We start from the raw sequence: 24,941 nt of genomic DNA, 5'->3' as shown, positions 1-24,941 counted from the left end.
CCTCACCGCCCAGCGAGCGCCGGCAGGGGGCGCCATAAAAGCGGACGCAGCGAGGAGCGGAGCTGAGGCGGCTCGCGGCGGGACCCAGCAGGGAACGGGGAACGGCCGTGCAGACGGGCGCGTGCCGCTATGCAAGGCTGCGAGGCAGGCGCAACAATGCAGCCGCCGCTTCTGCGGGCCTTGTCCAGCCTTCCAGAGCCTCCGATACAAAACACATTTCTGCCCTTTGTAATTGCCTACAAACAAATGATAGAACACCAAATCTATCTTCGCTACGACCGCCTCTCCCCACGCACTGCGTTCTTAGAGAGCAGACCCTTCTCTCTCACCTTCCACGGGCATTCCAGACACTTCTCCAGCATTTTCTCCACTGCCCCTCCTAAATCTCTCCGTTTTCCACCATTGAAAGGGAATCCATCCCCCGTCACCGAGCAGCACAACCCGGGGCTCTGCTTCGGCTCGGCGCAGGGCTGTGGAAACCCTTCTCCTGAGCTCTCACTCGGCACCAGCCCCTCACGGCTTGCCCTCGGCTTCAGCCCTGCTTCTTACACTCTCTCCCAACTTCTCTTCAGCTCCTTCCCCCTTAGTTCGCTCCTGCGTCTCTCAGAGCCTCCTCTCAGCTGCAGCCAGCCTCGCTCCCTCAGTCCGCTCCCGCCTTTCCCTCAGAGCTGCTCTCAGCCCGTTCCCGCCTTCTCCTCAGCTCGCGCTTTATCCCTCAGCGCCGCTCTCTGCTCGCGCCTGCCTTGCTCTCTGCTCGCGCTTTTCCCTCAGCTCGCGCCTTTCCCCCAGCGCTGCTCTCCGCCCGCTTCCGCCCATCGCTCAGCGCTGCCTGCACCGCTCCCGCCCGCCCCCCGCCATCCTCCCCACCCCTCGGCTCAGGCCCCGCCCCGTCCTGTTGCACCGCCCCTCGCGCAGCGGCCCGGGATCTCCGGTCTGACCGTTTTGCGGCTCGCCGCTCGTTGCCGCCGTCCGAATGCTCCGCACGGAGAAAGTGCTGCAGCTGCGGAGCCAGCAGGGCCGCTCGGTGCGCGTGGTTCGGGAGCATTACCTCCGGAGCGACGTGCCGTGCCGCAGCGCGCTGTGCCGGGCCGGCTGTCCGCGCGGTGAGCGGGCTGAGGGGCCGGGCCGGGCCGGGCCGGGCGACGCGGGCTGCTGTGTGAGGGAGCAACTGGGGCGGTGCGCTCCGTGTTGGGCCAGAGTCGGGTGCGATCCTTGGGCTGAGAGGATCCGGGCGGGCGGCGAGGCCTGAGAGAACCGGCGGGAGCGGAGCGGGGGATGGGCGCTGCGGAGCGGAGGCAATGCGCGGCGATGGGAGATGACGGGCGGCACCCAGTACAGCGATGGTTCCGATTCGGGGTGTTGAGGAAAATAAAAAGGGAACCGAAAGGAGGTGTTGGTCGATAAAGGATTTAGCTGTAACAGCTCGGGGCGGTGCTGAAAGGCCGGAGCACAGCGGGAAAGGTGACTTTCTCACCTTATTTCCTCAGCAGGTTGTCTAAAAGTGTGTTAATTTCTGCGTGGTGGTGATTATAGCGTGTAATAAACCCGGGCCGTGCTGTGTGCTTACAGCAGGGCCCAGCCAGCATCGTGTGGCAGCTGTAGTTGTGCATCAGCAGGTATTTCTGTTCATAACGGAGCGCAGTGCTCCTGTTCTGCCTCCCATCCCAGCATAGGATGACCTTCTGAGGCACCTGAGGTTGTTATGTACTGAGGTGCTGTTTAGCACATTGTAGATCAGCTTAAAATAAAAGGTTCAGAATTTCAGTTCTTTCTGAGCTGCAGCTGACACCGGTGTTGTCACTTCAGTTCTCTGTGCCTGTTGCACATAAGGGCAGAGGACAGCACAGCATTTTACTGCCAGCTAGGATGTCAGGGGGAGTTAATCACTGCTCCCCTGTGGATCTGGGTGCCACAGAGATATGCACTGCTTTGGGCTATAAGTTACAGACCAAACTCTCACCCCTCTGCCCATGACCAACTTCTCTTTGAATGTAAATTGTGCTGCAGATCAGTGCCAGAATACATCCCTGTGTACTTATTTCAGGTAACCCAGAGGTAAGGTGAACATTTGTTTTCATTCCTGACTGCACACCGTGCTCAAACTTTCCTCCTCTGCATAATTCACACCTTGAGATGCCTCTAATGGCACCCTGTGCCTACCCAGAAGTTATTGTGCTCTAAACATATGGGTTAGGCAAGGATAGCTTGGTGTGAGCAGATTATATAAGACTTTGAGTGACATTTTACTTATAATGCTTTTCTGAATTAATTAATATTAGCTTTTTTTATGTGCAAACTGCCATCATCCATTCTATACCTTCAGTGTAAGGTGTAGCCTTGGCACTGTGCACAGGACTGTGCCTGCTGGATTCACACTTGGTCCTGTGACAGTTCCGAGGAGACACATGAAAATAACCTGACACATCAAGGTCTATATCATCTTATCAAATACAATTTCCCTGCCCTATACTAACTACAGAAGTACCATTTTTATAATACTAAAATGGATAAATCAGCAAATACAGCAGAGTTAATGCCAACCCATCAAATCTTTAGTAATTAATTTGTGGTGACATTTTAATCAGTGGTGGGTTGGTATGATGGCATACTCATAAGGAATGGAGTTTCTTTAGAGAATATTGTTGATGATAATAGTCTAGATCTCAACCTTTCCTCTTTGAGAACATCTCCTTTTATCGGTATTCTTATGCGTAAAGATGTAGGAGAAGAGCCTACTCTAAATGGATAGTGTTGAATAGAGAGATCTGTGGAAACACCACACCTATTGAATGGTTCCATGAAAAGATTTTCTGTGGTCTCTTTCCTCGTGAAAGTGGAGAGAAGAAAAAAGCAATGTTACCTGCGCTTTAAGTGGCATCGTTTTCACAATGAAGTTGGATGTTCTTCACTCCTTTGGATTGAATTCACACTACATTTTGGCATTAGTGGATAACAAAAGGGTATTGTCACAAACTGTAGAGATTGCAACAGAGAATTGTACCACACTAGTCACTGTAGCTTTGTTCATCTGAGAAATACACGTGCATGCCTTTGAAAAGAGGCAACTCTAATTTCCTGGCACTTATTTTCAAGAAAGCAGTATTGCATCTGGAAGTTTAGATTTTTAACCTCTGCATTGTATTTTAGATGGCAAATTGTTATCGGACGATGTGACTCATTATGTTGTCCCAGACTGGAAGGTCGTTCAGGACTACCTTGAGATTCTTGAGTTTCCAGAGCTGAAAGGTATCATTTTCATGCAGACAGCATGTCAAGCTGTGCAACATCAAAAAGGTCGCAGGTACTTGTCCTATAACAACTTTTTTTTACTATAGATTGAAGTAACTTACTGACTTTGTACAATATATATTTAAACAGTCACCCTAAATCAGAAAAAATGCTGTGCTTAAGTTGTTCTTAGGTCTTTCAAAAGACCTAATTTAATTTTACAGAAGGAAAAGAAAGGTGATCCTTGGTGATCCATAGGCATCAATGCCTATAATAGTTTCTGCTTGATAGTGGAATCATTAAACCTGTAATATTACTAATTAATCAGATGGCTTGTGACAGCAATAAAGGACTTTGCAGAAACAGTGCTGTATGCCACAACTAGATTTTGTGCACCTTTTTGTTTCTGCTGTACTACAGATGGAGCGCTCATCTTGGAGGACCAGTCAGTGCTATTACATGGCACTTAGCAGGCATTAACCTGTGTATTGCCAAAGCATCTTGTTTCTGAAAAGACAAGTTCCCACACACTTATAATGTTTGAGGGGGGCTTATCAGGAAACAAATATGTTTAAGAATCTGAATATTTGTAACACAATTAGAAAAGCTTGCTTATAGATTTTTTAAGCTTTATCATCAATAGTGGAATTTAATAAATGCATTTCTTTGTGTGTGACCATAGTTCTCCTTGAGTTTTTCAGCTGTATTTACAGATGAAAATAAGTTGCATTATCAAAAAAAAGCACAAGATAATATTCATCTTTTCTGTTTTCCAGACAGTACAACAAGTTGCGAAATCTAGTAAAGGACACTCGCCACGATTGTACAGTGTTTGCTAATGAGTTCCACCAGAACTCTTACCAGCCAAGAGAGAAGGGAGAAAGCATGGAGAAGTGGCAGACCAGGTGTGCTTTAACTTATATAGCACTGCACTGGATAACATAATCATGTTGTATTTAGAGATTTGGTTTTGTTTTGCTCTGCATAGGCCTGGAACAGTTTACAATAATTGTGAAAGTCTAGATTGCATTTTTGTGATTAAGAAAGGTTAACATTGGTCCAATAAGAAAATAAACAGAAATGTAATAATGCTGAGAACAAACACACACTGTCAGATCATTTTCAAGTTGGACGCTGTAACGATCAGAAAGATCAAGGCAGTGAAATAGCAGTAAAAGAGGTGTAATAACAAAGGAGCTAGCACCAATGGAAAGGTGTTACAAAGAAAAGGCACTCACCTGTTTCTACAGATTGAGGCTCACAGGGAAAACTCCCCAAAAGAGGGATCTCCAACCAGAGATTCTTCCCTAGTGGCAGTCAGTCCTTAAATGAGGTCTAAGAGAGGTGCAGCCAGCTCCACCCCTTCCTGTCCCACTGCCTTCACTGTGCTCCCAGGGCTGACCTGTCCTTTCCCCACATGTTCAATCAGGCCGTGACTCAACAGTTCCCGTGCAGACAGCCATTTGAAAGTTTTCCTTAGCATAATAAATAGATTGAGCATACTTCAAATCCTCTTAGATGTCATGTCTCATAGCCTGTTTAGCCCACAGAACTTCTGGCAGTTCTAACTAAATTTTTACAAGCTTTCACTCAGGAGTAATACGTTATGTTGCAGCTTGGACACATGCTGAGAAATAAGCACTTCTTCTGTGTCTTCTGAGTGCTCATACGTGGCACACCATTTCTTTTTCAGATATAAAGATGATGTAACTTGGTGTGTGAAAACCAAAGTCTCATTTATACAAAGTCTGCAAATGTCTTGCAGGTAGCAAATGAGATATTCCAGAAATCTTACTTCAAGCTTTGTTTTTTTTCTAGGAGTATTTACAGTGCAGCAGTTTGGTATTATAATCATTGCTTGGGTCAGATGCCGGTTGTTATGGTAACAGAAGATGAAGATGCTATCAGGCAGTACGGAAATGAAACAGAAGGAGTGTTTGTGATTTCCTTTAAGGTAACATGCCTTTGAAGGTTGCCTTTGTTGTTCATCAGAATGACCAAACAAGTACTTCAAAGCTCAATGTGTCGTGCAAACCATTTCAGAGTTTATGTGTACTGCAGTGCTGCCTCATGATTATGTTTATGTTTATGAAAGAAAGCAAAGATGTCATGGGAATGTCATTGAAAATAGTGAGTGAGAAAAATGGAGAAATGAGAAGAAGAACAGCAGCCCTTTCTATTGTTTTATTATTTTTTTTTGTAAGAATTTGGCACTGAGAGCCTGTAATTGGTTATCCCAACCAGCTGTCTGAATCTGCAGTGCAAACAGTCCTTAAACAGACGTAACCTAAATGTCCATCAGCATTGTTCAGACAGTGTCTGATAGCCAATAGAGGCAAATTTAGGATATCCTGATGTTTGAGAAGGTAATTTATTCTTCGTTTAGTTACTGCTTGTATTCAGCAGGCCACGTGAATGGCAGGTTTATGTTTAGCTGTGATAGGATGTTGAGTAAAACCAACAAGGTTTACCTCAAAGTTATATAGAAAGGATTACATGTGTGTTTGATTTCTATGAGGTAATGGAAATTAGTTCTAATGTGGGATAGAGAGTCATACAAAAAGTGTAAATATAATAGGTTGCCTGTTGGATGGTTTTGCTGTGGCATCCTAGAATCAGGATGAATCTGGAACGATTGGTGGTGCCTAGAGCAGACAGTTACCACTTGGAAATGTTGTTTGAGTATAGCACGAGGCTGCCCTCGTCCATTATATGCATATCAAATGAAGCATTATTAAAAGAGCAGTGACCTCTAAATGCTTTCATTTTTGTCCATATGTGTGCACACAGAACTACTTGGATAACTTTTGGCCTGATTTAAAGGCTGCCCATGAACTCTATGACTCGATTCTTCAAGCTCGGCGCGAACGGGAGATTGAAAGTCAAGAAAACAATGGAAAAGAATATCCTGAGCATTTACCCATGGAAGTATTGGAGGCTGGGATCAAATCTGGAAGGTACATCCAGGTAAACTGCGACTTAGAGATCGTACACAGAACAGTGCAGTCCTGTGCTTTGCTCTTTTAGTTGCCTGAATTAGACTGATTAGATGGAGAAACATGGATTGGTGGGAAGAGGGAAATAAAATTACTCTGGGAAGGCAAGAGTAAGAGGATGGGAGGGATTTGGATTCTCAACGTATTTCCTGTACTTCATCTTGTGAACAGATGGAGAAAGAAAAAGGAAAATTTGTTATTGGGGATCTTCCTCTAGGTTGACTTTTGATTCTGAAGAATCAGAGGTAGTAATTTGTTCTTTGGTTGACAGGTTTCTGAGCAAGGTGTAAATAGCATATGAAAAAATAGAGCTTTCTTTCTTAATATTTAATCTCCGCTATTAGAGCAGGCAGTAAAAGTAATCTTACACTGCCTGTGCTTTGAATAAAAGGTTCTTCACCAGCTTAAAAATGAGCTTTTTAAAGAATTTGTGCTTCTTTCCTAGAAGTGAGCACTTAAAGTCTGTTCTTTCTCTGTAGAGAAAACAGTTATGAGAAAGTTATGTCCAAAATGACCTAAATAGCAACCAAAAGTACAAGTAAGCACATCTTTGCTTTATTTCAAGTTGGCTACTTAGAGGTGTGACTCTTTCATTCTTTTTATTGATTTATTACTTTTAGGGTGCACTGAATGTCAATAAGCACAGAGCACAACTGGAAGCTTTTGTTCGACTTCAGGGATTTGGCAGCAAAGAAACAGGTGAAAAGACAACGAAAGCATTCAGTGACTCCTCGGCACTGCCTGCACTTTGCACATGAATCCATGTAGCCACAGATACATACATAGCTGTTCAGATATTACACAAGATGAAAGCTAAGATACTGTCATGTTTGTGTTTTCTTTTCACAAGCCAGAGAGGAGGATGGACATTAATCCAGAGGCCGAGCCTTCCAAGAAAACAACGTGCTGCATATCCCCTATTCTTAGTACCTTTTGCCATGTTTTGGACTCTTGTCCTGCTAGCAGATTTCTCTAGAGCTTTTCTGAAGTTGAATACTGATGCAAATCATTATCTTTGTGCTTTGCTCAAACTTCAGATGGCACCCATTTGTTGAGATAAGCGTTTGCAGGATGAGGGAGCTGGTCACTGTGATCGTACAGGAAAAATGCCTTTCAGATCAGATCACCAGTATTGTCCCTCTGCTATGAGTTAGTAATAAATGCCTTCTAAAGAGCAGCACGCTGTTCTCGCACAGCACTCGCACTGTCCCAGTTTTCACTAATAAGTACTTTCAAATGTTCCTGCAAGTCCCTACACTATTCTGTATAGAAACCCTTTAGTAAAAACTTGTTTAATCCTGCCCAGAATTCTGGAGCAGTTGAATCAACAGTTTAACTGTTCTGTGTGCTGCCTAATAACAGCGAATTCATCTTAGCCTCTGCTGTGTTACACTGAGAATTAATATCTCTTCTAAGAAACGGGACAGATTTTAATTTTCTTGCAGTGTTAATTACTTGCCAGTACTGCCTTTGGAGAGAGGTCGTACTGCAAATATACTTTTCTGTAAACTGTTCTTTCAGCAGAATGCTGCCAAGGGAGGTGGAGGAATCAGTAGTTCACTTTATTTTTTATTTTCGATGTAGAGCTTCAAAGTGACATCCTTATTTATGGGGCCAGAGCTCGAAACCGTGCGATCCATGGTGATGTGGTAGCAGTGGAGTTACTCCCTTCCCATGAATGGAAAGGAAGGACTGTTGCCCTGTGTGAGAATGAGACTGAGGACAAAACACCTGCAGACACCACTGGGGATCCCATGCCCACAGGTAAAGTAGATCAAATTATGCAATGGTTTATTAAGATTACCTCACTTCCTTGGTCTGATGTGTGTTGCAGTCTTCATTATGAGTCCTTTTGCTTGGATTTCTTTCACTGTCACATTTACCATACCATACTAAGTTCCAAGTGCTTATGCCAGATGAAAGCATTCTAACATAGCCCTGAAATAAAGCCACTGTATTTTTTACTATATGTGAAATTCCATTCTTTAGTTTATTTTCAGAAATAGTTCATTTATTCTAAACAAATTCCTAAAGTACTGAATTTTACATTCATTGAGTTTAAGCATTTAATTTGAGGAGATTACAATTGACTGAAAACAGGAATATTACAATGCAAAGATGTTTGCAAAGGCTGACAGTAGATGGTAACGTCAGCCTGAACTGCAGCATTGCTATAGAAGGCATTTGGGGTTCAGATCTCTTGAATGAGGAGACTGACTCTAGTTGAGAAAGCTGCCAGCTAAGATGATCTTGGCCTACAGGATTAGATCTCAAATACTTTGCTACCTGCATACACACTATCATTCTTTACAGCTCTACAAGAGACTAACTTAGATTAGGATGCAGAGCAATTTACAAGGTGTGCATTTGTGTCCTGTGCTCTCGCTGTTGATTATGTATAAGACAACAACATCCTTTTGATTCCTTGATTTTAAAGAACAATTAATGATAAAGATTTTTAATAAGTAAGTGGAGAAGTGTCCAGCTCCTATTACAGTCTAACATTCTGTACTATGGAAACTTATTTGAAAATGTTCCTTATTAAAAGGTAAAGTTGTTGGAATCATTCAAAAGAACTGGAGGGATTATGTGGTCACTTTCCCCTCTAGAGAAGAGAGCCAGTCCCAAGGCAGAAATGCTCAGAAAATCCTTGTAACACCTTGGGACTACAGAATTCCCAAAATCCGGATCAGTACCCAGCAAGCAGAAGCACTGCAGGTAATCTGAAAGAAGTATTTCTCTGTTCTGTGTTTGTAAGGTGGGAGTCATATGCTCTGATGATGTTTTCCAAGGCAAAAAGACAGGTAAAGAATTATTAGTAAAGTTAAGTTTGTAAGAGCAGTTCAAGTTCAACATAAGGAAGTGTTCAGTTCCTGACAGAATTGTCTCACCTTCAGGTAATAAACTGTATTTGAGTTCTGAATTTGTGCCATAGTCCAGGTACTCTGGGTTGTTGAGTTTTGTGCTTTGTTTTCTGATAAACTGAGGTCATACTAGTAACCCCTATGCCTTTATTGGATCACTGACTGTAACTCTGGTGAAAGTGCAGACAAAGGCTTTTCAGTAAGCTGGTAACAAATTGCAATGATTGACCTGCCATTGCTGGAGAAAGAAGAGAGATCTTTGTTTTTTGTTCATTCCAGCTGTCTTTAGTTTGCAATGCTAAGTATTTCACAGGCAAAGGCTAACAAGTAAATTCTGATTGTGAAGAATATTTATTTATGTCTTGGTTCTGCCTTTGTTTTTTAATATACCTGGAGGTAGAGATTCTCTGTACATTGACAGTCAGGAAAGAAATGTAGTTCTAAGTAGCTACATGCTTCTCATTGTGGGTTTATTTTTCTTTTCTATTAAGATGCTTAGAGCTGTCAGATCTCTTTGGATTACACTGTTTGCCTCTGAAAAGTGTTTATGTTGATTGCTTGTCAGGAGCAGATGGCTGTTTTAACAGAACAATTGTGTTGTTGCAGGAGTACAGAGTTGTTGTGCGCATTGATTCTTGGGAATCAACTTCTGTATATCCAAATGGACACTTTGTGAGAGTTTTAGGAAGAATTGGAGATCTCGAAGGGGAAATAGCAGCTATTCTGGTGGAGAACAGCATTTCTGTTGCTCCCTTCTCAGAAATTCAGGTCAGTCTTTACGGTGAGGAACGTTTTCTGTTCACCTGCAGGCTCTCGTTGCTCCAAGAGGGGGCCCTCTGGAGCTGAGTGCATTAATTGCCTCCAGATTTTTGAAAAACAGAAACTATTTATGGAGTCTTTTTCTGGAATTGCATTTGGATGGCATTGGTTTTAGGGACACTATAAATTCTCACATCAAGAGGGACTTTAAGACAACCTGTTCATGAACAGGAGAAAATTACAAAATTTTAATTCTAATTTGATATAAAATTTTAAGATATCGTTGTCTTTAAATGTGTTCATACAACTGATTGCAACGGCCAAGACGTGTTGAAATCACTGTCTTACACCTTTGTTTCTGACCAGGGCAGCAGCCAGCTGTCACAGAAGTGTTTCGATTGCACCTACAGTTAACTGAAGAAAGAACTAAAAGCATGTAAGAAACAGCACACAGTGCTCGTTTGCCACAGCTGCAATATCCCTACAACAGTAGCAGCTGTAGCACACTTTCAGATTTTGTTTCCCAGTCTGACTTGGAAATGTAAGGAAAGAGGAATTTGTCAGGATGAAAAAGCTTACCAACACAAAACTATTACCAGATTAGAGAAGGAAAAGGAAATTCAGTCTCATCTGTTGGCTTCTTTTTTTAGGAAAGATATAACTGTATGTCCACCAATAATGTTTTGTACAGATGAATGAAATGCCTGCGAGTTCTCCAAAGAATCCATGGAAAGTGAATCCAGAGGAGGAAAAAAAACGTCTCAACTTGAGAGATACGCACTTAATATTCAGCATTGACCCAAAAGGTTGTGAAGATGTGGATGATGCACTGTCCGTTAGAACTCTGCCTAATGGGAATCTAGAGCTAGGTGTCCACATTGCAGATGTAACCTATTTTGTGGCAGCAAATTCTTACACCGATGTTGAGGCAAGAGCAAGGTAATGTATTTTCTGAAAGTACAAACTGCCTGGAGCTTGGAAGTGAGGCCACCCTATGGAAACACCAAGAAGTTCTGTTAATTCCTTCGAAAAAGTTCCTACTTTCAATATTTTACCATGTGTTAATATGCCAGATACTCTTTCTTTCTGTTATCGCTACTGTTTGGAGCTCAAACTTCTGAATCACATTATGAAATGTATTGTTCATTGTAGGCACAATGAAACTTAAACTTAATATCCAAGGGAATGTTTGCTATCATGTTAAATGGGTGCATTTTGTACAGCCTGAGCTCTTTCATTAATGGAAGTCGGAGATTCAGAGCAAAGCAAACTTAGACTTGAGTAATATTTAAATAATTTGATTTCAATACTGCACCTGTATGTTGTGTGCAAACACCCTTAGTAACAAACCATGCTACGTGCCTTGTGTTGCTGGCACTGTGGGTGCACTGTGAACTGCTGGGGGACAAACAGAAGAACAGGACCTGTGTTTTATTCTTCAGGGCCACAACTTACTATTTGGCAGACCGTCGTTACGACATGCTGCCCTCAGTCCTGAGTGCTGACATATGCTCTCTTCTCAGTGGAGTTGATAGGTAAGATTTGCCAGCATGTCTGAGGATAGAAATTCTTGCAATTTAGTTATTGCTACCATTATCTGTTTACTAATTATATGCATGCTTTGCATTACAAATCTTCAACTGAAAGAATAATGCATGCTTAAAAATAGCTTCTAATGCTGCGTTGTTTAGATGAGGTGCACGCTTCGTAATCCTTTAGCTTGCCAAAATGTCATTTGTTTGACTGTGGCAATGCAGCTGATTTTTTTGATGAAATGAACTACCAACAGAATAAATCTGATACAAAAACAAGGTTTCCTGCCTGCTAGCCCTGTTGAGATCTTCAGACAGCAGAGTTATGGTGAGTGCTTATTCATGGCGATGACTTTCTCAGTGAGAGTCAACAGGAAATGTGAAGTATCCAGCTGTCATTCCTTGTTCAGTTTTATAGGGCTTAACTCAGCACTGCTGCTGGGAACAAAGGGGATGCTTATTCTTCTGCAGCTCTGCCCCCACTCTTTGATTGTCAGTGCTGCTTTTGAGCTGCCCCTACCAGTTCTGTCACCATACAATTAATTGATTTCTCTAAAAAAAAGTTACGAATTTTGTTCCACAGTTGGACTGTGCATGCTTTGTGGATGCACAGAACTAAAAAATGTTTCATCACTTGTTACAGAGTAATTGTGTATGCATGGGCTCGGAATTACTTGTTACTATTTGTCATCCAAGTAGTGGAGAGTCATAGAAAGCTGAAATTAACTACTGCAGCGTAATGGTGCTTTAAAACGGGTGGGCAAAGAAAATCAGCACAGGATGAAATCTGTATGTTAAATGTTAAGTCAACCAGAACTGTTTAAAGAACTGTGATTTTTGTTTTTAAGGTATGCTGTAAGCGTCCTGTGGGAACTAGAAAGAGAGTCATTCGAGATACTGAGAGTCTGCTACAACAGAAGCATCATTCGATCTGCATACAAGCTGGCCTATGAAGTAGCACAGGGGTTGTTAGATGGGGACATGAGTGTTGCTGATGATATCCTGGAACTCAAGGACTTGGATGAAAGAACAAGAGAGAAGAAATTGTCTGAGCTGGTTTGGGCAATATCCAAACTCACTGATATAGCACGGCACATGAGAGCTAAGCGGGACAGCTGCGGTGCTCTGGAACTAGAAGGGGTAGAAATCCGAGTGCAACTGGATGATAAACAAAACATTCATGATCTCATCCCCAAGCAGCCACTGGAAGTGCATGAGACTGTCGCAGAATGTATGATCCTTGCAAACCACTGGGTGGCAAAAAAGATTTCAGAAAGCTTTCCTCATCAAGCTTTGTTACGCCAACATCCTCCACCACGACAGGAATTTTTTACTGACCTTCAAGAATGTGCCAGTGCCAAAGGTTTCTCAATAGACACACGGTACTTTTACTGCTTAAGCACTTTAATCAATTGAGCAATTAACTGCTTGACTATGTTATTACTACAAACCATTACTGTTCTGAATATCAATGTTAATAGAGACTACACTAGCAATTCTTAATTTATTTCTTTAACCAAAACCTTTATGTAAAATGACACTCTAAAGAGGCGATGGCTGTGTTTCTACTGGCTGGACTGAAAATGGCAGTAGTTGAATCATTTTTAGACACATCTAAGGAGAATTTGGTCAGTCCCTGAGTAGCAGTTAAGGTCTGTAATAGCATTGTTTGCACTGTATTTCCTGTAATAGTAGCATAAAAGTCTGGGTTTAAACCAAGCTAATTCTGTGCAATGTAATTTTAAAAGACACAGAATAATTTATAATGACTCTGTTCTATGAGAAGACTGTAGGCCTCATGGTACAGAGATATCAGTACACGAGGTGTGTCAGCAGAGCCTTTTGTTTGGAAGCCACCTTTCCAGCATTTGTGCTCTCCTGTACAGAACACACTTATACCCAGCTCAGCATCCGCCCTGTACCAGACAAAGGAAGGGTTTTACACTAGATTCTGGTTCTCCAAGATGCAGTTTAGCTGTAGCCTATTACTATGATCAGAGAAACATAATTTTATTCAGAATTAACACTTTTTTAACAGGTCTAACAAAGCATTGGCTGAGTCCCTGGATAAAGCAGATGATCCACTGGATCCAATTGTAAATAGGCTGTTGCGATCTATGGCCACTCAAGCAATGTCAAATGCACTGTACTTCTCAACCGGCTCTTGTTCTGAGGAAGAGTTTCATCATTATGGTATCCTGTCACTCGTTATGAAATTCCTGTTATGCCTGAACTGCCAGGAGGAGTTGATTGCTTTGACTGCTTATTATTGCTTCCTTTTTTATTTGTAGGCCTTGCTTTAGATAAGTACACTCACTTTACTTCTCCTATTAGAAGATACGCTGATATAGTTGTCCACAGACTCTTGATGGCAGCAACTCTGAAGGAAACTAAGGATGTGAAGGATAAATTGTTCAGTAACAAGGATCTTGAGGAATTGTGCAAACACATTAATAACAGGAACAGGGTAAGGTGGTCACTGTGTGTGTCTGTGTTTGCACGCTACCCAGGGAGAAAGGATACCACTCTACTGAGACTTCTGGGTACGACGACATTGCAGCGCTCCTCTTACATATGATTTTTTTTTCAGGGGGTTGGGGAAAAAGTAATGGAAAAATATATAAAGATCACAGCCATACAGGCTTCTCAGAATATTTACCTGTCCTTTTGTCTTCTCTTTTTGTGGGGGGCACCTGCAGGCAGCCCAGCATGCTCAGAAGCAGTCTACTGAACTCTTCCAATGCATGTACTTCAAAGACAAAAGCCCAGAAACAGATGAGCGCTGCATAGCAGATGGAGTTATCTACTCAATTCGAACAAACGGGGTGCTTGTTTTTGTGCCAAGGTAAGCTGAGTGGGCTGGGACTAAAATCAGTTGCTTCTGGAATGCTGTGAGGATACCTCTGGTCCTTGAGAAAGGAAGCATTGACTGATGACTGTATTTTAGATTTTCTGTAGATTATAACAAGTGATTTTTCTGTTTTAATTCTGAAAAGGAGCTGCTATGGAGAAAGGATAAGGCTATCCCACATAGTCTGTTTATTTCAGAACATTAAAAGGCTTTTGGTTGCAGAGACAGAACAATGACTGGAGAAAACGCAGTTTAGTTTCAAATTTTCAAGTAAAAAGGACCATGCATTCATCAGCACTCCTTCCTTTCACTCCAGGATGTGATGTAGCAGGCTGAGAACCTCTTTTGAACATTGGTGCAACACTGCCCTTCTTCCATTAGCTGGGCATTCCGGGCTCCATCCAACACATCAGATAATGGGTTACTGACCTTCATTTCTGCTTTGCTGCTTTTGAAAAAGCTCAGTTGCTGTCTCATCCTGTTCTTACATACTGTGAGGTTGTTTATGAGCGCTGTCAGAAACATCACTGAAGCAGGATTATCAGGCTGCAGTGTTTGCCCTTTTAATTTTGCTTTCATATAACCCTAGCTGGGCTTCCTTTGGCTCTCAAACTAGCAAGGTAACTGAGAAGGTTTTTGAAGAATTTCTACCCTCATGCCTGCACTTCTGCTTTTTGTTTTTTGTAGATATGGAATCAAAGGTGCTGCTTACATGAAAAACAAGGAAGGCTTAGTCCTGTCCTGTCAAGGTGAGAGAAGCTGTGAGTGGAAGCCTGGATCACTCCAACGGTTTCAGAATAGAATTACTTCCACTACAACCAATGGAGAATCGGTTACGTTAAGCCTCTTCGATCACATTACAGTGAGTACTTATTTCTGACCATGCTATTTCCTTTTGCTTTCTTCAAATTAAGTGATTTTTAATTGCTTTTAAGGTGAAAATACTTGTGCAGACCTCCCGCTGCCACGCGGACACAATCAAACTTGAAATAATCAAGAACACCCCATGCCAGAGTTCAGCCACAGATGTTTCCAAGAAGAATTCTGGTGTGGTGAAATCTGACTTAGTCAGAGCAGTCAGTCAGTCTGCAGAAGCACTGCGTGCCCAGGAAAAAGCAAGAAGTGCAGGAATTGAGGAACAGTGCCTGGAGTACCAAGAGTACTGCCAGACAAAGGGAGCAAGCTTATACCAGCTGCTGGAGGAGATCAGGGACTGGGCTCTGTTGGATGTCTCAGCTGATGCGTGTAGTTGTTGATGCTCTGCTTACAGTTACTTTGTACAGTTTTTTAAAGTATATTTTAAAAATGAAGTCATTTTAATGAGATAAATTGTGTATTTTAAATAAGAATTCTTTGTATCTGAGTACATGCAACAAAGACTTTACATATGATAAATGTTACCTTCCAGACTAAAGCCTGTGTAGTGAATCCTTTCGGTTGTCATTCAATGAAAAAAAAGCTTGCTTACCCCGTCCTCCATACATTAGTTTCTTAAACCTGAAGTATTACTTTACCATCCTACGTACTGCAACTGGTGGTTCTTTTCCACTATACTGAGTTTTAACTCATACCTACATTCATTTAAATTTAAGTTAAACTAAACTAATTAAACTAAATTAATTCAGTCACACTAATCCAGACCCTCCCTTAAGCACAATTTCCCAGCTGCACAGCAGGCACTGTGTAACACATGCTGACATCGACTCGTGTCCCCTGCTTTATGTGCTGCATTGGGCCTCAGCGTGGGTTGAGTGAGTCTGCTCTGTGCTACTGATCAGGCATCCTCATGGCTCCAGCACAGCTGTCATCCTCAACACCAGATTCATTCCACAGAGCAGAAGATCGCACTGAATTGCTGCAGCTATTGCAGAAGAGGGGAAGAAAACAGTTCTGTAACAGTACAGAGCTTCAAGCCAGAAACCAGGATCAGATAAAGTGAGACTTTATCTCGGTCAAAGCCCAAACATGATGTACTTGGCAGTGACTTGCACAAATTGGGAAGTTGAGTTTAAACAGCCTCATACAAAAATTTGTTTGACTGCTGAAATTTAATTACTTCCATTTCGTAAGAAACAAATACAGGTACTTGATAAGTTAAAAAATATCCCAGATTCCTGTTCAAGTATAGCACTAGTCTCTATTATATATCTTCCACTAAAGACGTGCACACGCCAGTTAACATCTCAGTTAAATTGTTTGACATCAACTGAAAGATGTCAGCATTGGCCAGAAAACCCATTTCCTAAACAACGTCAGTAAAGGGACAAAAAAAGTCTCGTATGCAGATGAAGAACAGGGTTCTGCTTTCCAATGCAGGGAACAATTCACTGCAGTTTCAAGAAAGCAGTTTTGACCAGCTATACAGATGTAATAGTTAAGGCTTTCCTGAAACTCCTGGAGTCAGACTAGAAAGAGCCAGCAATGTTTCAATACCAACAGTAATAGCTGGAGTCCTATTAAAGACCCCCCTAGAGTTGGGGTCCTATTAACAAAGTCATTCAAAGCATGAGGAATGTCATTGCTTTTCTCTGGCACACTGCAATTCTCTCTCTCCATCTTCAGTTCCTGTAACAGCAACACTGGCCGCAGTAACTTGCGTGTCTTCTAAAGCACCAGTCAGATCCTGAGCAACTGGGATGTTAAGTTCCTCTTCTGGGTAACTAGGAGAGAGCTCTGATAAAGGAAAAACAAAATGCTTTCAGTGAGAAAATGCTGTTGCTGCGTGCCTGATGACTGCAGTGTCTGTTGCCTGAATCACAGTCTTCAAAGAAAGCCAACTCCAGAACGACCAGCAAGTTGGTCTCATTTCACCAGAGACGGGCTGTGACCACTTGGCACAGCTGGGGAGAGCAGCTCTGACTTCTTACAGGGATCTGCCTACGGGAATGCAGTTTAAGTTCAGGAGTTACAGCCTTCTACTCTCTAGAGAAGTACTAAGGACCTTTTGCTCAGCAGCTCAGCTGTCAGAACCTCTCGGGCCACTGAGCTTACACACACACTACAGCTGCTTACCATCATGCTGGGACTGGCTGTTACACTGCATCTTTGCTTGCCTACGCTCCAAGGCTAGCTGCCTGTTCCTCTTGATTCGCTGCTGTTGCTCTTCAGTGAGAGTTGTACCCAGGAGAGAATCCAGTTCTCCTGCGCTCCCAGAGAAGGAATGTACATCTTCAGGGGCTGCATCCAGCCCATTGCTTCCACCTCCAGCACCTGGATAAAAAAAGAATTGAGGGAGAGGGTCAGGAAGAGCAGGAAGCATCACACTGAACGCAGACCTTCCACTAAATAACTATCAGAGAAGCATATTAAGTAATTCCCGATTACGTTCTACATTTTGAAGTTGTATTGTTGAGAGCCAAAGATCATTGTGCAATTTTGTTTTAACTTGCAGTCTTCTCTCTAGGTGCATATATTTGATATTCAAAGCATAAAACAAATCAGAAGAAGCCAAATGCACAAAGTTCACACTTGCGAGCTGTGCCTGAAGCTTGAACAGACTGTAAAGTCAGGCAATTCTTACTGGAAGGCCACTTTTCTTACCACTGCTTCGGGAAGCAGAAGGACTAGTTACAGGAATCACAGATTGAACACAGACATGGTTTTAAATTCACTGTGCATTATTACAGAGATTTACTCATTTGCTAGAATTCATGCACGCAAAAATAAAGGCAGCCTAATTCCATTAGACAAACTTCACCCACCAACAAAAGCAGCATGGCACTCCTGGAGGAGCACCTAAGGCCCATTACGTTTGTGCCTCTGCAGTACTTTAAGCCTGCGAACAGAGAAGTTAGCTGACAAAAGGTTTGGGTCTTTATTAGAATACTCTGAGCTTTTATTTCTAAGCTGTAGGACAGCCACTCACATTTTCCAGCTGGTGACTTACACGGAATGGCCAGGGTTGGAAGGGACCTCAAGGATCATGAATCTCCAACCCTCCTGCCACAGGCAGGGCCACCAACCTCCACATTTCATACCAGCCCAGGCTGCCCAGCATCCCATCCAGCCTGGCCTTGAACACCTCCAGGGATGGACGGGGCATCCACAGCCTCTCTGGGCAGCTGTTCCAGCACCTCACCACTCTCTCTGTAAAGAATTTCCCTGATATCCAACCTAAATCTTCCCTCCCTCAACTTCAAACCATTTCCCCTTGTCCTGCTGTCATCTCCCCTTTCAAAGAGTTGACTCTGCTCCTGTTTGTAGGCTCCCTTTAGGTACTACAGGCTGCAATGAGGTCACCCCGCAGCTTCTCTTCTCCAGGCTGAACAAGCCCAGCTCCCTCAGCCTGTCTTTGTAGAGAGGTGCTGCAGCCCCCTGACCATCCCTGTGGCTCCTCTGGACCCTCTCCAACAGCTCTGTCTTTCTTGTACCAGGGGCTCCAGACCTGGACACAGTACTGCAGACAGAGCCTCACAAGAGCAGAGTAGAGGGGGACAATCACCTCCCTGTCCCTGCTGGCCACCCCTCTGCTGATGGAGCCCAGGGTACCATTTTCTTATCAGCCATACAGTTGCTAACGTGGCTCAAGAATATACCAGCACTGCAACACAGGTGTATGGAACCATCGCACAGAAGATCTGATCGCTCTACAGACACTGTCGGCAGGAACCATTCACTTCACTGTCTGTGGCTGCTCACAGCTGCATTCCATTTCTAGCAAATGCAGCCAACAGCAAAGTCAGCCACATGTCATCAGCCACCCAAAAGCACTGCCCACAGGGGAATAGGGAAAGTATAAACACCTGCCATGGACGTTAGGAAAGACTACAGAAATTCTTATTTCTGCTACAAGTTCCTTCCAAGCTACTGCATGAACTTTGCTCCTTTCCCTCTCTCATTTTCATTGGAATAAAAAGCTTGTTTATTTCTGAAAAATAGGAAAGAAGAACAAAAACCAACAGCAGGCATACAGCAACACCAGTCCATACACAGCAGTACCCGTAGGCATTACTGAGTCCTTTCGTAAGGGACTCAACACTCCAACCTCCCTAACTATACTCACTAACCAGAGTATAAACTCTATGCTCAACTCTTCATTTCTGCAATACTAAGATCCAAGACTCTTCAGACTGCACACTCAAAGTACAAATTGTGAGTACATTCACTTGGTAACTGCAGGAATGGTGGATTTCAGGATTTTCTCCGGAAGAACATTGCTAACAATGCCACTAGTAAACACTTCCATAACACCCACTTTCCACTTCCTCTGTGCAGGTAGCATTTTATTCTGAGTTTGGTTTTACAGCAGTAAGTTCTACATAAGCCTGGTTTCAAAGGAGGACCACTCAGCAACATCTTCTACAACAGGAAAATGTACCACGATCATTAAGTTCTGGTTAGCAAGAAGGGAAACAAAGTTTTAAGCAGTGAACTGACAGCACAACAAACATACCTTCACTAGCTGTGAAGTCTTCATGTAAAATAGGAAGATCAAGTCTAATTCGTTTTAGGCAGGTCTGCAAGTGAGGAAGAATTACAACAGTGGTGCATCATCGATAAAGAAAAATCTTGTCTTACACTGATGTGTTTTTAACAGTGCTCCCAATTTTATGCTGTATTATTCTGAAATAATATTTCTTTCATTCATCTGTTTGACCCAAAACTTAAGTACCAAGATTGTTTTCTGTCATCTAAGCACACAAAGCAACATTCTCATGAGCCTCCTACTCCAAGTTTAATCCTAAGTTCCTGCACTTCTATTCCGATTGCTTCTGTGTAAAGATGCTCTGTTAAAGGAGATCCTATAAAGCAGTAATTTTTAAATGTACTCTTAAATACTTGAAATAGCTTTTTAGAATGAGATGATGAAATTACTTTACTGGAATACATTACACACCTTAGCAGTACGTATAACTTGAATCCTCTGCTGTGCACTTGCTCTCCTAAGCCAACTCCTCACACTGCTGAGCACTGCACGAAGGCAAACCAACAGGAACAATACATACCTGAACTTCCTTTTTGTTTCCCAAAGACTCTACTCTGTCAATAAAATCATCAAATTGCAATTTTGGAAATAATCTATGAGCCCAGTGTTCCATATGTCGTAGAAGTGTCTTCAGATCCTCTGCCTTGAACACGAAACAAGATATCCAGCCGTTAGAAGCTGATGAAATCAGCCGACTCCAGAGGGAAATATTACAGTAATGTTTCTGGAAACACTAAGCACCCACAGCTTGAAAATCTCTTGAAAATCTCTCTTGAAAATCTAAGTAATATGAACACTTGGGTAATCTTCCACCCTACAGTCAAGTATGTAAGTGCAATTTAAAGCTATGAGAAAACGAGCAGTAAGAGCTCAGGAAAAGCACATGCATATTTTTTAAGCTTGCAACTACAAACCACAGCAGCATATGCCCAAATACTGTTAGAAAGCTGCTGTCTTGTCAGAGTTTGATATCAATCCTCCCCACACCACAGGCAGCAATCTGTGCATTTAAGCTAATCTTCCAGTAAACACCCCAGAATTCACCATGTCTTACCTCGTGCCCTTTACCCTTGAACTTCACGTTGTCAAACACGTGTCTTAAGGCAGGAAGTCCTCTTTCTGAAACCAACCTGTCAACATGCAATGGCAGAATTACCTGAAATCCAGCTTTCTCCTAATGAAAACAAAGGAGTAAACACACATTCCCTCTTATCACCCAGAGCTACAGAAATCTATTCAGGACAGACAGAGAATCAGAAAACACAGAAAGTAAGGCTGCTGTAAGACTCGAGAGTTTCTGAAAACACACAATAGATACATCCAGAGCCCAGGCAGCTTTTGGATTTTGATGAAATGGAAAGAAAATGGAACAATCGCTTTCAGTACCTATAATGGCCACGTAAAACTTGACAGGTAACAACTCAAGACTCCAACAGTATTTTTAAAAGATAACATACCTGAAGCTTAGATATTTTCTAATCTCATGAGGAACTGTCATGGTTCTATGTTTTTTTTTTTTTGTTTTTGTTTTTGGATTTCAGTATTCCACATCAAAACATCATGTAGTGTAAGGGGCATTAAAGTGTCACTGCCCCAATTCCAAGTTCCTATCCCTGTACATTACAGCAGTCACGGGATCTGACCCTTCCGGGTGGGGCGGGCGCTCTCTTGCTGCCTTGCAGTGGGTGCTGGAGGTGCTTTCCTAGCCATTCATTTTTCCTAGCCAAAAGCTTTTCAGGTTTGACTCGGCCCCAGGAACTCTCTCTCATCATGTCTGATTTATTCATCTCAATTTCAATTAAATTGTATATATTTTGTTATCTTGTATTCCAATATTACAGTAAAATAAGTTTTCCTCCATAGATTGTTGCCGCTGCTCTTTTCCTCCCTTCCTTCCTTCCCATTTTTGTGAGACTGGGCTGGGGGGGGAGGGCAGAGGCCTGTTGCCCCTGTCACGGACATAGATTGATCTGGTCAACTCTGTGACAGGAACTTAAGCCAGTTTTGGTGATAAGAGAAAGGAAAATATGTAAGTCCTTTACAAACAGTTTATCTACTTCGGATGCAAGTCAGGTGTGAGCATTAATTACACAGCACACCCTGCAGACATCAGTGTACTGAGGATTTATTTTGAAGTGCACTTGAAATAAAGAAATCCACAATACGAGGCACAAAACAAAATAAAGACGATACAGCTGGGTGAGTCCTATGCAGGAATAAAATCTGTTAACCAAGTTGTGAGCCAGGTACCAAGCAAAACTTGACAAAGTCAGGACTAATAACAGCATCATATAGGCAGGTGAGTTAAAAAAAAAAGAAGAGGTTGAGGTAGAGCATGCAACAGGCACTAGCTATGAGCAAGCAGAGATCACAGCCATGCACCAGCTCTATCAAACGTTCAGTTCAAGAGTACCTGTGAGCATCCAGTTTGGGTACTGATCTTTTAACTGCTTTCCGCACAGCTGCAGAAGAATCCTTTGTTTCCGACTGCTGGTTCCCATCTGGATCTAACAAAGAACATGACATACTGTAAGCACGCAGCACAAATGGCACCAGCTAGAATTCCACCACACAACCTAGGATCCTACCCTACCAAAAGGATAACTGTCACAAGCACTCTGCTGCAATACTACTCCAAACAAATGCCTGCATATTTCATCTAACTTCTCCCAAGTGACTGACAGGGAGTCGATCAAGTCTCTGAAGTATACTAAAGAATGAACTTCTCTAACAGAGGGAAAATTTCTACTGCAAGGAATGTAGTCTTAGAACTTTTATGTTGCATTCCTGATGAAAATATATCGAGTAGACACTGCCAGTTTTAAGAGTTGAAAAAAAACAACAGTCATAGGTTGCTACATTTCCTAAAGTTCCCACTGAAATCTGGGAGAAACAGAATTCCAGCATCCCCTCCAATAACAGAGAAAGAGGTTATGTATGAACACAATCAGTGAGCCTTCTAGCAATCAGCTTCCATTCACCTTTAGACTCAGGCTAATACACGTGCTTCTGACTGCAGCAGATAAGGCACCATCATCCCTCCACCTCAGAACCAGCAATTACTTACTATCACACTGGTTTCTTGTTTAAGACTTTGCAACGCTAAACATCAGACATCCAGTCAGAGTTAGATCTCTCTTTTTCTTACATCAAGCAATTACATGCCTTCTGCTCACCTGTTCCACACAGGACTGCAGCAAGAACTTTACAAATACAATTAACATAAAGTAACTTGGGTTCACAATGCAGTGAACTAGAACTCCAACAAAACTGATCTCACAGCACTTCATTCTCTACTGAAAAATCTCCAGGGTTCACAGGGTTCTCACCTCCATTAGCTTGAGCCCATTCAACATCGTTTCCTGGAGACGCAGGAGGTGGAAGAGGTGGAAATGTTTCATCTTCTGTATTCTCATAATCAGGGAGATCAAACAAGTTGTTCTCCAGAGGATCAATCATGGCCATGGATTAACTTCCTTCTCCTGTAGGAAACAAAGAGGGGCTGAGAGAACCTGGATAGGTCAGTCTGGGAGGAGAGGGGACTCGGAGATCTCATCACTCTCTTCACTTCCTACCAGGAGGTTGTGGTAAAGTGGGAGTTGGATTCTGCTCCCCAGTAACAGCAATAGGATGGGAGGCGATGACCTTAAGCTGCACCAGGGAAGGGTCAGATTGGATAATGGGGAATGTTTCTTTCACAAAAGAGTGGTGAGGCAGTGGCACTGACTGCTCAGGGAGCGGAGGGGTCACTGTGCCTGGAGGCATTCCAGAATTCCACAACAGTGGAGGGCCACAATGGGGGTGGGTTGGACTGGATTTGGGGGTCTTGGAAGCCTCTTCCAGTCTTAACAAGTCTATGAAATATCAGAAGTGTTTGAAAAGGAGATAACAACAACAACAACAAAACTGCCACAGAAACAGACAAACATTAGCTATGTGAGACCTAGCTCTTCCAAAGGAAGGTCTGGCAACCAGAAGGCAGGTTATATAAATTAAGTAGCAGATACTATGCAAGAGGATGATATAATCCAGCACTGCTGAGACAAGTAAGGTACAGGCTTCTCACACTTCGCTACCTGGGAGTGGCGGCTGTGGGTCATTGCCAGAACACACACACCAAAAGCATTTCAGCTTTTAACACAGCTGCTTTCCACTCGCACTTCAGCGACCGAAGTCAGCCGAGGTGCGGGTCCCTGACTTACAGCTCGTCCCTTCAACTTGCAGGCCGGAGGTCTCCTCTCAGGTTCAGGACGTCCCGGGCTCCTCGTAGCCTGAGCACAAAGTAGTTTTAAGGACAAGCTCTCCTCAGACGGATTCACACACAGGACACCCGGGCGGCTCCGCCCGCACAGACAACCCACGGGATCCCGGCACGGCCAGACCGCGCGGCGCGACCCCCGCACCACCACTGAGGCCCCGCTCCCCTCACACCTCCGACCCTGACGACTCTCCCCTTCCTACCGGATTAAGGGACGCCCAAATCGGAGGGCGGAGAGCCCCGCGCACAGCCCGATGAAGTCACTTAGCACCACACGGGGCCGCGCCGCCGCTCCCGCCTCCGGCCCCACCGGGCGGCCACGGCGGAGAGCGCAGCTCTCGCGAGATCTCGCACAGCCGAGCTGAGACGGGCTGCCGGCCGGGTGAGATCAGGGCGCATGCGCGGTAGCTGCGCTGGGTTGCTTTTGGCGCCAAATCCACAGGGCGGGGCTGCGTTGTGTGGTGACTCCGCTCCTGGGGACGGAGCTTTGGTTTTCTCTTATACCTTGAGTTCATCGCAGGTAACGATTCGGGTGATTGAATTATTCCCTCTAATAGGACCAAATCAATTTCAAGTACTTAATAAATGCATTCCCCTTCAGTCGGAGTGATTTTTACTGGGTTGAAAGTGTGCATTCCCAAATACATGAGCACCTCTTGTATTCATGAACCCATTGGGCTGATCTGAGAAGTTTCCTCAGATGGTTGGAGCATACAGAAATAATAAACATGTAAACACTGCTGTGCATCAGGTGCTGCTAACTTCCAACTCCATAAAAATGTATGTCATACAATTAAGGGAAACCCGGCGCTGCTTGGAGGGTGTTGTGCTGAACGCAACGATCACTTTATATTAAAACATATTTAACAACGAGGTGTCTGTGATACATCCGAGCCTGACGTGAATAAAATGCGCACGACGTGTGCGTATGTATATCTGCAAAGCATAAAAAATGACACATGGATTAAAGCAGAGGATGATTTAAAATCTGTGGAGGAGAACAGCGTTACATAACCCCCCATATTTAC

General features: G+C 43.3%; 2 protein-coding genes and 1 non-coding gene across 5 annotated transcripts; 1 reads left to right on the top strand and 2 right to left on the bottom strand.

Moving 5' to 3' along the window:
* Positions 1-896: 896 nt before the first annotated feature.
* Positions 897-15,644, top strand: DIS3L (DIS3 like exosome 3'-5' exoribonuclease). 3 transcript variants are annotated; one of them, XM_052671776.1, is made up of 17 exons: positions 897-1,103; positions 3,148-3,301; positions 4,005-4,133; positions 5,047-5,182; positions 6,019-6,195; positions 6,845-6,923; positions 7,809-7,988; positions 8,773-8,942; positions 9,695-9,856; positions 10,539-10,786; positions 11,290-11,382; positions 12,228-12,761; positions 13,418-13,572; positions 13,671-13,846; positions 14,079-14,224; positions 14,918-15,092; positions 15,166-15,644. In XM_052671776.1, the coding sequence occupies exons 1-17, from the start codon at positions 974-976 to the stop codon at positions 15,484-15,486; spliced, it is 3,165 nt and encodes a 1,054-aa protein (XP_052527736.1). In that variant the 5' UTR covers positions 897-973; the 3' UTR covers positions 15,487-15,644. The 3 variants fall into 3 exon arrangements, with proteins under 3 accessions (XP_052527736.1, XP_052527738.1, XP_052527737.1); XM_052671778.1 differs by lacking the exon at positions 3,148-3,301 and having other exon boundaries at positions 988-1,103; XM_052671777.1 differs by lacking the exon at positions 897-1,103 and having other exon boundaries at positions 3,148-3,246.
* Positions 15,645-16,259: 615 nt separating this feature from the next.
* TIPIN (TIMELESS interacting protein) lies at positions 16,260-24,273 on the bottom strand. Its single transcript, XM_052671779.1, has 8 exons — positions 24,117-24,273; positions 22,985-23,137; positions 22,069-22,162; positions 20,710-20,785; positions 20,176-20,298; positions 19,623-19,686; positions 17,243-17,440; positions 16,260-16,903 (listed from the first exon to the last, which is right to left on the bottom strand). The coding sequence occupies exons 2-8, from the start codon at positions 23,118-23,120 to the stop codon at positions 16,746-16,748; spliced, it is 849 nt and encodes a 282-aa protein (XP_052527739.1). The 5' UTR covers positions 23,121-23,137; positions 24,117-24,273; the 3' UTR covers positions 16,260-16,745.
* Positions 18,781-18,916, bottom strand: LOC128075680 (small Cajal body-specific RNA 14). Its single transcript, XR_008203957.1, has one exon. It is a non-coding gene; the product is annotated as a small Cajal body-specific RNA 14 (non-coding RNA).
* Positions 24,274-24,941: the final 668 nt, after the last annotated feature.

The sequence above is a fragment of the Tympanuchus pallidicinctus genome, unplaced genomic scaffold, assembly GCF_026119805.1.
Source record: "Tympanuchus pallidicinctus isolate F22 unplaced genomic scaffold, pur_lepc_1.0 scaffold12, whole genome shotgun sequence".
Lineage (NCBI taxonomy): Eukaryota > Metazoa > Chordata > Aves > Galliformes > Phasianidae > Tympanuchus > Tympanuchus pallidicinctus.
The sequence above is the reverse complement of the archived record's forward strand: the minus strand, read 5'-3'. Positions and strand labels throughout refer to the sequence as shown.

Excerpts from the sequence above, each read along its gene's own strand:
- TIPIN (XM_052671779.1), bottom strand. The coding sequence starts at position 23,120 with ATGGCCATGATTGATCCTCTGGAGAACAACTTGTTTGATCTCCCTGAT. Across the intron at positions 20,786-22,068 it reads CCCAAACTGGATGCTCACAG|GTTGGTTTCAGAAAGAGGAC; the intron begins GTACTCTTGAAC and ends GCATGTTGACAG. Across the intron at positions 17,441-19,622 it reads AGACTTCACAGCTAGTGAAG|GTGCTGGAGGTGGAAGCAAT; the intron begins GTATGTTTGTTG and ends TTTTTTATCCAG.
- DIS3L (XM_052671776.1), top strand. The coding sequence starts at position 974 with ATGCTCCGCACGGAGAAAGTGCTGCAGCTGCGGAGCCAGCAGGGCCGC. Across the intron at positions 8,943-9,694 it reads AGCAAGCAGAAGCACTGCAG|GAGTACAGAGTTGTTGTGCG; the intron begins GTAATCTGAAAG and ends GTGTTGTTGCAG. Across the intron at positions 11,383-12,227 it reads CTTCTCAGTGGAGTTGATAG|GTATGCTGTAAGCGTCCTGT; the intron begins GTAAGATTTGCC and ends TTTGTTTTTAAG.